The sequence below is a fragment of the Rhopalosiphum padi genome, chromosome 2, assembly GCF_020882245.1.
Source record: "Rhopalosiphum padi isolate XX-2018 chromosome 2, ASM2088224v1, whole genome shotgun sequence".
NCBI classification, from domain to species: domain Eukaryota; kingdom Metazoa; phylum Arthropoda; class Insecta; order Hemiptera; family Aphididae; genus Rhopalosiphum; species Rhopalosiphum padi.
In genome coordinates this window covers 20,583,149-20,595,266 of record NC_083598.1, presented here as the reverse complement: position 1 = coordinate 20,595,266, position 12,118 = coordinate 20,583,149, and the positions used below count along the sequence as shown (strand labels likewise).

Below are 12,118 nucleotides of genomic sequence, written 5' to 3'. Positions count from 1 at the left end.
AACACATTTTAGTATTTTACTATGTAAACTACAGACTATAATATATAATATAGACTATAGAGTAAACATTACATATTATAGTTATCTAATATAATATAACTCAGGCACGTGTACAGGGGGGTTGGGGTTCAACTATACAGGCAATAAATTGCAGATAATAGGCTTAAACTTAAGTTTGATAATAGGTCAACTCACATTTATATTGAAGCTAACATCGCAAGATTGGTGTTTGGTTCATTGAAATGTACGTAGGTACATTTGGTGTATAATATATTTTATTTTTTTTGGTCAAAGAGAGAAAACAAAATATAGCGAGTTGCTGATACTGAACTCTTAGTATATATACCTAATTATAATATTGTGTTTTAAAATTTAATACGGAGTTTCATCCATTAGTGGTTATTTTATTTTCGTTACTTATTTGGTATTGTAATTTATACTGTTGTAAATGGGTGGTACGGTGACAACCGCCCTAATGCCCACCCTCATTAGAACAGGCCTGAATAATAATGACAATGTATCAATAAAACTTGTCGTAAAAATCTTGTAAGATGTAAAAAATGTGTTAAAGCCGTTAATGGTAAGCTAACGTGGTGGGTCTGTTTGACCGTTGGTCATAAATTTGTTTAGCTTTTCCGAAAAAAAAAACGCTATAGCCAAGTCAGAGATCGGCATGTAAACTTTCTTGATTTTCGATTTTTAGAAATTTATTAATTTTATGCAATATTTATGTATAATGTATTTTATTTTCATTTTCAATTAATGAGATAGATATCTGTCTGAAACCGGAGAGCGGATTTTGTTGTTTGGGGTCTTGTTAGATTCACATTGGCTAGAAGAAGAGCAGTAAAGATTTTCAGAACTTAATCTTTTATAGTTAATTCACTATAGAGCTTCAAAAAAAATTAAAACATATTTAATTGGGCTTTTTTTTTATGTTTTTCAGCTATATTGCTTTGTAGTGAGTTAATGATTGAAGATAAAGTTCTGAAAAATCTTCATAGCACTTCTCCTAGACAATGTGAATTTAACAAGACCCCAAATAACAAAATCCGTTCTCCAGTTTCGGTAATCTACCATGCTAAATGAAAATCTAGCAAAAAATAACTATTTTTCAACCGTGAAAAATTAAATAATTTTTTTTGAAAATTTTGTATCTGCTTGATAATCCTTTTTTAATGAGCTATCGACCAACTTTTTAGCTATAATAGTTTTGGAGAAAAGTTAAAAAATATAAATTTTGGGACTGTTCACGCCTACGTTTTTGTGGATTCAAATCGTTATACGGGTGTGATATCGGATCTCTCTCATTAATATTTTATGTTGAAGCTAGCTTAATTATCTACCTACTCATTACAACTGAGTTACATTTTTATCATTTTCCTATTTAATAATAATTCTTTAAGTTTTAAAAATTCAGACTTTTTTCATTTCAATTACCATACTTACTTGATTAAAAATCAAGAAAGTACAATTTTAATTGCTCCTATGCTGTTTTACACATACAATCGTTACTTTTTATTACCTATACCGGTTTATTGGTTTATGTCTGTGTATATATATATATATATATAAATAATACATCGGTTGTCCGAGTTAAGAAAAATAAAGGTAATACTAACTTACATGTTCTCATTCCAACATTACTTATATTCTTACAAAACATTTTAGTATGACCTTAGTCCTTAGATCATATTTTAGTATAATATGATCTAAGAGTATGCTATAACAATATTATTTTTGAAATATTTTAAATTATCGTCACGTGTACAACACTGTATATTGACCATTATCAATATTTAGAATTTCGCGCCATTTCTTTAGTTTAGGCTTTCTTATCACTAAATACAATTTAATATTGATTATAAATTTCGCATATTTTTTTATTATTTTTGTTGAAATTTGAAACTTTCATTATTCAATTATTGTTTAAATAAATTATACTTTTTTTTGTTTTTTTTTTCGAACTGTTACTTAAGTTGTTGAATTTGATGTAATAAAATAATAAATAATCTTAGTTTTAAAATGCCGTGTGAAATGATAACGGTCCAATTAGGCCAATGTGGAAATCAAAGTAAGTAATTTTTAGATTAAGGTAATCGACAAATGTAATTTAGCTTTATTTTGACATACGAAGATTTAATACCTTTTACTTTGTTTTAAGTTGGATTTGAATTTTGGAAAAAACTATGCGCCGAACATGGTATCAATCCAGAAGGAGTACTGGAGCCATTTGCTACAGAAGGTGTTGGCGACCGAAAAGATGTATTTTTTTATCAGGCTGATGACAACCATTATGTGCCAAGAGCTGTTTTGTTAGATTTGGAACCTCGTGTCATACATTCAATTATGTCATCCAATTACTCAAAAGTAAGCTTGAAGAAGATTTATAAATAAGATTTTCATTGTTATAATAATGATTTATTGAATTTAGCTATACAACCCTGAAAATGTATATCTATCTAAACATGGTGGTGGTGCTGGAAACAATTGGGCATCAGGTTTTAGTCAAGGTGAAAGACTACAAGAAGAAGTGTTTGACATATTAGATCGTGAAGCAGAAGGAGGTGATAGTCTTCAAGGATTTGTATTGTGCCATTCAATTGCTGGGGGTACAGGTTCAGGAATGGGTTCGTTTATACTTGAACACTTAACTGATCGATATCCAAAAAAAATAATCGAAACATATAGTGTATTTCCAAATCAAGATGAAATTAGGTAAGGGTTTAACTATTTCATATTTATGTTCAAATCAAAATTTCTATCAAATTATATTCACAGTGATGTAGTCGTACAACCTTATAATTCGTTATTGACTTTAAAACGACTTGCACAGAGTGCAGATTGCGTTGTAGTCTTAGATAATACAGCATTAAATCGAATTGCTACTGATCGATTACACATAGAAAATCCGTCATTTGCTCAAATAAATTCATTAGTGTCTACAATCATGTCTGTTTCAACTGCTACTCTAAGGTAATGTTTTAAGTTTTATTTATTTTTATTACTTGTTTATAGTTAAACTGATTGTATAGTTTTGATCTTATTTAGATACCCATCATACATGAACAATGATTTAGTTGGTCTCATTGGACCTTTGATACCATCACCACGTTTACACTTTCTTATGACAGGTTACACACCATTAACTACTGATCATGAGGTACTTTAATAATTTTTTTTTTATATATATATATTTTTAGCATCTATACATATTATATAGTAATATTTAGCTTACATTAACATATTTATTTTGTAAATAGGATGCTAATATTCGTAAAACTACAGTTTTTGATGTAATGAGACGGTTATTGCAGCCAAAAAATATGATGGTATCCACAGCACAAGAAAGATCTACCATACCACATTGCTACTTATCTATATTAAATATAATACAAGTATTTATTTTATATATTTGGTTAATAAATGTACGTAAATGAAAATAATCAATGATAATAATTAAATTAAAGGGTGATGTTGATCCTACACAAGTATACAAATCACTCCAAAGAATTAGAGAAAGAAAAACTGTAAATTTTATTAATTGGGGTCCATCCAGTATTCAAGTTGCTCTTTCAAAGAAATCACCCTATGTTCCCACTGCGCACCGTGTATCTGGTCTTATGTTAGCCAACCATACAAGCATATCTCAAGTATATTATATTTTATATCTTAATAATTAAAATATAATAATTCAAAAAGGAATAATTATTATTAATTTTTTTTTTCAGCTTTTCCAAAGAGTTCTGGATCAGTACGATAAACTGCGACACAGAGAAGCGTTTTTAGATCAATTTCGTAAACAAAATATGTTCAAAGATGATCTATGTGAGATGGATGATTCTAGAGCTGTAGTTCAAAATCTTGTAGATGAGTATTTGGAAGCCACTAAGGACACATATCTTCAATGGCAACCTGTATGTAAAAAAAGTGAAATGTTTTAACTGTGGTGTTGTGTATAATTTATAGCAATAAGAGTATTGGCACTATGTATTCTTTTAATACAATAAAATGATTGTTAACAATCATATATTCATATTAACTAGGTATGATATAGTTTAATGAAGTTTAAGAAAACTAAAAACAAATATTGAATGAAAATTTTTGGATCTTTATTTAATTGGCATTTTACTATGTTTATATTTCTGCTTTACTAAATCTATTTTGTATAATAACCTAGTCTATTTTACTTATAAATTTAACATAACACAATGTTAATTTTTGATTTTTTTTACAAAATCTTTAGATAGAATTTTTTTAATTGATTTTAACATTTCAACTTTGATTAAATACTAATATTAAAAACTAAGTTTGGTTTATAACTTTTTTTTAAATTTTTTTAATACTTCACTGAAAAATAGATGCATGTTAATAACTAGATAATATATGTTAACCACATCAACATGAATAACTTATTTTTTTCGAACATTTTATTATGTTTTTGATATTGGCCAGCTAAATTCCATTAGAATATTAGGTGGTAATTACTATTTACATATTATGTGCTATGTCACAATTTATATTTAAAAATTATTTTGAAAGATTATTTTTTTTATTTTCAGAAAAATGTTGTCAATAATTAAGGAAGTCGGAAAGTTCATTATTTTCACCTACTAACATTCATCACAATTTTGTTAAATTATATAATTTTCTATAATTATATCTATTTAACTATTTTTACATTTTGTTAAAAAATAACTTATTATTTATAGTTACTAACATCTAACATATTGATCTGAATTCTCTGTTTATTGAATTTTTTTTTTTTTTTTGTGTGTTTGTTACTAAATAATGTAAAGATTCAGTAATTACCACATTATTATAGTAAAAATACTTATATTTCATATAACGAGTTTAAATTCACATTATTATATTTTTTCTTATACTTTTTCAATGAACTAGATTAAAATGCAATTGAGTCTAATGATATGTATAAAAATCTATTTAGGGTAACTAAACTAAAATATAGAAAAAAATAAGAGTTAAAAAAAATTCTTTTATAGTGTCATTTTATGCACAATATTGACTGATTGTTTTTTTTAATTTTTTTTACTTTTGTCTTGTAAACAAATTATTTAATAAAAATATTCTATAGTTTTATTTATGATTTAAATAATATATATTTGTCATAAAAAAATAGTTGTTTTATTTTTTTAAAACTAAATAATTGACAATACAGTAGAACCTTGATTAACCGTCAGTCTCAGGACCAGAGCTTTGACAGTTAAGCGAGCAATAACATTTTTTTTTAAACATACATACATATTATTTATTATTATTATTTAGTAATTATGATAAACTTAAAATATTTGCACACAAAGAGACTAAAAACGCGAACGGTCAAGTGAACGAACACACGTGTAATATATAACTAACTGACTTTTCAAAAACAAAATGCGATCACAATTAACTGTTTTTATCTCACCCATAATATTTATATATACATATGTACCTATGGAGTATCTAGTAGATATTGCCAGAAAGTTTCGGATTATATATATATATTATTATTATTTACTGCAATGCATAAGTATTCCGTGCAAACGTGCCTGACGGTTAACTGAGAAAAACTGTTAATCGGGGGATGGATAATCGAGGTTCTACTGTACTTTATGAAATTTATAATATTAGAAGTTAATAAAATTTCAAATTATAAGCTCCAAATTTCATTCATTTATTATAATTAATTGTTAATAATGAGGTTTTTAAAAAATAAAATAAATTTTAAATGTTGTTTTACCAAATTTTCCAATTATTGTTTATAAATAACAATATAATTTTAAAGTTATGGCTATCGTAGTTAGATGTTATAACTATAGTTTTATTCATATACAAATAAAAATTTCAATTATGATAAAAACATTATATATATATTATTTTATTTAGTTGTTTGTTTAAATTTAAAAACAAAATCATACGTTTAAGACTACTATGAAAATTTTAAACATTTAAATAATGTCAGATACTTTTTATAGATAGATTAACTTTCTGTCATATTATTGTTATTTTATTAATTAATATTATATAATATATAACATGCGTATATTTTCATAACGACAAATTACATTAAATTAAAAGTTTATTTTATTTTATTAAATAAGCAATGCTAAAATTAGAGTTAAACCTGATTGTGTTTACTGTTTATCCGAGTTACATTAAAACCAAAATTAAAAGAGCACTATGACTAATCTGCTGTCAACAGATTGTCCAACTTTATCCAATTTGGAGGGTGGCTGATAATTAATAACTAAACACTCAAATTAGCTTTTAATAATTTTTCTATAAACTAATCAGGTTGCCAAATCATTTTGTGTCTGTCAACATTAAAAATCCTATTTAACCCTTAGAAGAAATTTAACTGGATGTTCTCAAATTAAATAGCCACCTAGGTAGACATACTCACGACTTCGATTATTCCCAACATAGCCAGTTTCACTAATGCCGAGATACACCAGCAACTAGCTAACTTATAAACTAGATAGCCATAAAACATTCAAAAAATATAATTTATCCAAATCATAAACTTATTCAAACCCTTTGATATATATAATATAAATAATAACTTGCATTTTATTGTGTCAGAATTTTTATTTATATATTATTTTAGTCAATGGTGTTGAGATCTAATAAATCATAATATTTTAATGATTAAAACAGTCGTGCCAGTCACCAGCAAGCTGATCACCTACCTTAGTCATTAAGGTAAAATATTTAGAATTAATCTTAAGTACAGCCCCATCTATTATATTTGTACCCTGTGGTCATTACACCAGACCGGATCGATCACAGGGCCCCCGTCCCCATAAATAACCTGTATCATCCTGCTTTCCTCATAGATCTCAATATCTCATAACCGCTCCCGCTCCTCTGTGTCGTCGTCATGCATGAGGGGTTTGCCTACTCATAACACATAAGACGTGCATGAAAAATTGCCTTACCCGCCCAGTTGCAGGCGTTTAGTTTTTTTTTGTCAATGGTCAATAACTCTCGGTCTTGACCAGCCCAGTGGTGCTTCGTCGCCGTATTGCCCCTTTGCATACAACATAATATTATCAATGTATTGTAAACAATAATCATTTTCTTATTACCTATGTCTTGAAGAATAAATTGTATATTTTTATTAATAAAAAAAAGGGGGAAAACATCTTTAGAAGCAGAAAAAATGTTAAGATTTTTAACTTTAAGAGTGGTAGTATATTGGATCTTGTTGCCTGTTATACTTGTTTGTATTATGTGAGGGGGTCAAAATAAAATAGGGGGTAAGTAGATATATTTCCATTATATTGTACAGTATCTAGGTGTCGAATGTAGGTACCTCGTCATTTAGTAAGGTTATTTAGATAAGTTACTGTAATGTTTTAATGTATGTATATTATATATGTTTTGATTATGATAAATCATTGTATTTATACAAAAAACGATTTTGAGCGGAAAGGTTTACAAATGTTGAAAACTCTGTAAATAAATAGCTCAAAAAGATTTTGAAAATTATAACAAGTATAATGTATATGGAAAATACTAATAATACAATTTGGTAAAAATTCCAATTATCTATCTACAATTAATCGTTTTTAGGTAACAACAAAAAACTAATTTAACGTAATATTCCCGTAATATTAATTTCCAAATATTAAAAAAAAAGTACTGGGAATTTTTGATTTTAATCTCTCTCCCCAAAATACCATCTAAATTCACTCCCTACAAGAAAATTTAAAAAATGTTCTCTTTTTCTAGATTCTGAACGGAGCGATAAATTGATTTTATAATGATGAGTGTTTTTTTTCTATCTGTTACTGTCATTACCTTTTGGGACAGCAAAACATTTTCATAATTTTTGGGTTGGTTTTTGGTAATAAATTGGATCTAGTAAGTACTATGGAGGTAAAAAAAACTAATTCTAGAAGTTACTTTCAAAAAAAAACTAAGAAACCAAAAGATTAAAGAGGAACGGGAATTTTTACGCACAACTACCAATATCCGAAAAAATCAACTATATTTTTTGGGTGTAACTACTGTAAGTCAAACACGAATAACGTTATATACTTAAAATGTTTACAAATTGTTTATATTATCATATCTTACTAATAATATATTTTTTCTAATATTTTTACATTGTGTAGTAATAAGTAGTAAGTACTTCATATTGTAACTAAATTATTCTAAAAATATATTATTACTTTTATTTTTATTTTTTGGACGTTTTTAGTTTAAATGTTCAAAAACGTACGAAATTAGATAAATAAACAAAGAATATTGATTTTAGTTATTTTGTTGTAATTTAAAATTGTTGGGTACTCAAAACTTTAATATTTATTTTATCATTAAAATCTTATGAAAAATAAGAAACTAAAAAATTGACATATGTTTTTGTTTTATTTTGAGACTGAAGTCATAACTATTATGTAAAGAGTAAAGTTCTTTGTAAACAATAAAGATAAACATTACGGGTTATTTCCTATAAATATTTATTCTGTTCGTGAATTTTATAGTAAAGATGATGGTTTTTCTTTTTTGCTGTTTATATTGTACCTTACAGTCTACAGAGAATATTATGTCACATTATGCTGAGCATAATACGTGATAAACTGATAACCGTTTACAGTGATTGGAATTTTGTTGTAGTAAACATCATATGTGTTTGTACTTTCCATTAGTTCTATATTTAACTTCTGCTTCAGTTATACCGTGTCCATCATCATTGTCAGGACTAGGATGACAATCTAATACAGCCACCACTCAATAGAGTAATAGGTACTGTTTTTCTTCAGCTGCGACATGGTCTACAGATTTTTTCGTCTTTGGTGATGGATGTTCATATCCAATGATTATTATACTATACAGTGATATTTTTCTATATAGGCATATTATAGTGACTATGTTCCATTAAATTAACGATTACGAGGTCTATATCGTCCGTGCCCATTGGCTATGAATATTTATATTAGATACATTAACATTTTCAATTAAATCATCCAGCTAATAATAATTTACACTTTATAGTAATAAAAGGAGTTCTAATTAGGTGTCTCTACCAAATACAAAAAAATCTCAAGATTTTAAAAATACGTTCATTAATTATATTTTGAAATTTAAAAAATCAGAATTTGAACAAATTATTATAGTTATCAAATTAAAAATTGGGGTTGGTCGTGCTTAGTAAGTCATTCTGTATAATGGCAGTAAAATTAGACCATATATTAACCTTTTGATATTATTGTAGATTTGTCACTTTGTTATTTTGAGTGCAGAATATGCTACCTATATTGAATTTTTTTAGGAATGGGAGGAGATAAGAAAGTACAAAATGCTATAGTTATATACTTTCAACACAGATTTAAAAATATTATCAAATAGCCTAAGAAAATTCGATCTAAAAAAAGGGCTGAAATGCGCTCATTTGTAACCTTGTGCATTTTTGATTAAACTTGAAAGTTGTACTCTCAGAATCTTATGGATAACCCAAATCGTACCATAGGTAACCATTTTTTTTAATGCAATACTTTGATTATATCAATATTATCATTTACGATTATTTACGCCTTATAGTTATCAAAAATATGTGAAAACTGAAAATGTTGCAAAAATAATAAAACACATCATTTTATAATTAATACATTTCTAGTCCGCTCAGAATCTAAAATATTCGTGATTCCTCTAAAGCGGGATAGTCGAATTCCGGTAAAATACGATTCAGAACGTTACGATTGAGAACGTTATTTTTGGTAACACAATTGAGAACGCTCGATATTTTTTTTTTCCAACGTTGCCAAATGTAATCGAAACATAATTTGAGCACGATAATCGGCTATCGATCGAACGATAAAGAACGTTATACCTTTTTGGCTGAACGATTGATCCGGTTGATATTTAATATTTATCGGACCGTTTATCGGATGTTATTTATAACTTAGATACCAGGTATACGAGAGAATGATTTAATAGGCGTTGTAGTCGTCGCTCAAACGTCAACGAAGTATTCGTCAGTTTATAAAATATTATAATATGGAAAATAATGAAATTAAAATTATACGAAGTGAATGAGGTGAAGATCTAGTACTATTAGATAATAATAAATATCCTTTAAGTTCGGAAACGTAAAGACACACGGTTGAAATGGAAGTGTTCATACAATAAATGTTCTGCAAGTATTCTAACAGACAGAGAAAAAAAATTATTGATTCAAAGACTCGGTAAGCATTATCATTCCGATATCCCTACGTCTACTATAGAACGTCAAGTTGTACCTACGTGAAAACTGCAAGCGAAAAGCCGTAGATTGCATTTCTACAAAGCCAAATAAAATAATACGCACTGAACTATTAACAGACAATTATTCGACTTTATGTCATAAAGACCTTAATACGATTAGGAAAACTATGTACACCGAACGAAGAAAATATTATCCACCATTTCCTAAGTCACTCGATGAAGCATTTACTCAGCATAAGGACAATCAAAATGAAAACAGTTTTATGTATAAAGGCCAACAATTTATTCACGTACCTGACAATCAACTGTTTATATGTTTAACTACAATACAAAATATGGAATTTATGACGACTTGTACTGATTTTTTTGGCGACGGTACATTTGAATATGCACCGAAATATTTTGTTCAGCTTTACACAATTCATTGTTTTAAAAATGGCCATTATGTGCCTGTAGTTGTGGTATACTTTTTTTTAAATGACAAATTAAAAGAAACGTACAGTAACATGTAGAAGTTTATTGTTGATTTATGTTTTAAAATGACAAATCGAGTGTTAAACATTACTAATTTGCACTTGGGTTTTGAACTTGGAGCCCATAAAGCAGCGGTAGAAATGTTCCCTCAAGTTAATATTATTGGTTGAAGATTCCATCTAGGACAAGCATGGTGGCGAAAGGTAAATTAAAAATAAATTATACTTATAATTATTTTATTATTTTAATTTTTAAAACAGTAAACTTTTAAAATTATAGCAATAAAAAATTGGGAAGTATTTCATTTTAATTGAAACATTTATTTTTATTTTAGATAAATAGTGAAAGTAAACTTCGAAATGCATATAAAAATTCTGATGACGCCCTAGGAAATTGGCTAAAGATGTTTTTTGGTCTACAATTTATAAACCATGACGAAGTTGAAGATGCATTCGTAGAGTTAATCGCTGTTTGCCCAAATGAAGAAATTGGTCACATTTTTTCAGATTATGTTTTAAATAATTACATACAGCCTGGCTGTCCGTTCAATACGAAATTGTGGGCAATGAAATCTTCGGAAAATCCCAGGTAAGTTTCAAATAAATTAATACATGCAAATTAATAATTACTACAATTAATAACTTTCTAGGACTACCAATGCCGCTGAAAGCTTTCACAGAACATTTAACAGCCAATTTTACAGTTCTCATCCAGCAATATATATTGTTATTCAAACACTAATTGAAACACAATCAGAAAGTTCATTAAAAATAGCAACGATAGAACAGGGTAAAAAAAAAGAAATGCCAATAAAACAAAAGGAAAAAATAATTAATATTCATAATAAATATATGTGGTATGTAGCAAATAAAAGTTCAAGTAATTTATTAAAATATTTAGAGTATGTTGGATTACGCTATCCTGCTATAACTAATTTATAGGTTTATTTGTTATTACTTATTACTTATTTATTACATTTTTTATACATAGGTATTACATTTTTTTTTTATAATTCTACATTTTTAAAAAAAATTTAAACATATTTATATTACTTATGACTTTTTTCTAGAATATTTGTTAAATGATATGGCAACGTTGCATGTAAATCATCCGTTCTCAATAGTATTCTTTTTTGGGTTTTTATAGGGTCAGTGGTAAGTTCTTTGTTATTTTTAAGTGTTCTCAATCGTTCGATAGCCTCGAATTCGAATTGCGCTTATTACCTACAGAAAAATGATCAAATTGCACTTAGATTGAACAAAGGTAATGGTCAAACTGCACTCGGGTAAAAATCAGGTAGTGGTTGAAATGCACTCGTTAAAAAAAGAGTTAAAATGGAAAAAACGTGAGAACTTGTTACAAGTCAAATATGTGTATAGTAAAAACCCGTTAAAAGTATTACGAATCTTATGTTTACGAACGCTATGGGCTACCT

General features: G+C 27.4%; 2 protein-coding genes across 2 annotated transcripts; both read left to right on the top strand.

The window, feature by feature from the left end:
- The first annotated feature begins 1,861 nt into the window (after positions 1 to 1,861).
- LOC132922236 (tubulin gamma-1 chain-like) lies at positions 1,862 to 5,867 on the top strand. The gene is made up of 9 exons (XM_060985645.1): positions 1,862 to 2,074; positions 2,165 to 2,370; positions 2,435 to 2,718; positions 2,782 to 2,976; positions 3,052 to 3,163; positions 3,264 to 3,398; positions 3,471 to 3,653; positions 3,732 to 3,917; positions 4,563 to 5,867. Exons 1-9 carry the CDS (start codon positions 2,026 to 2,028, stop codon positions 4,581 to 4,583), a joined length of 1,371 nt encoding a protein of 456 aa, XP_060841628.1. The 5' UTR covers positions 1,862 to 2,025; the 3' UTR covers positions 4,584 to 5,867.
- Positions 5,868 to 11,079: 5,212 nt separating this feature from the next.
- On the top strand, positions 11,080 to 11,624 carry LOC132918905 (uncharacterized). The gene is made up of 2 exons (XM_060980258.1): positions 11,080 to 11,271; positions 11,333 to 11,624. Exons 1-2 carry the CDS (start codon positions 11,087 to 11,089, stop codon positions 11,622 to 11,624), a joined length of 477 nt encoding a protein of 158 aa, XP_060836241.1. The 5' UTR covers positions 11,080 to 11,086.
- The last annotated feature ends 494 nt before the right edge of the window (positions 11,625 to 12,118 follow it).

Bases quoted from the DNA above. Each gene is read 5' to 3' on its own strand.
- LOC132922236 (XM_060985645.1), top strand. From the start codon at position 2,026: ATGCCGTGTGAAATGATAACGGTCCAATTAGGCCAATGTGGAAATCAA. The intron at 2,719-2,781 runs GTAAGGGTTTAA...TTATATTCACAG, and splicing joins CCAAATCAAGATGAAATTAG to TGATGTAGTCGTACAACCTT. The intron at 3,399-3,470 runs GTATTTATTTTA...ATTAAATTAAAG, and splicing joins CTATATTAAATATAATACAA to GGTGATGTTGATCCTACACA.
- LOC132918905 (XM_060980258.1), top strand. From the start codon at position 11,087: ATGTTTTTTGGTCTACAATTTATAAACCATGACGAAGTTGAAGATGCA. The intron at 11,272-11,332 runs GTAAGTTTCAAA...ATAACTTTCTAG, and splicing joins AAATCTTCGGAAAATCCCAG to GACTACCAATGCCGCTGAAA.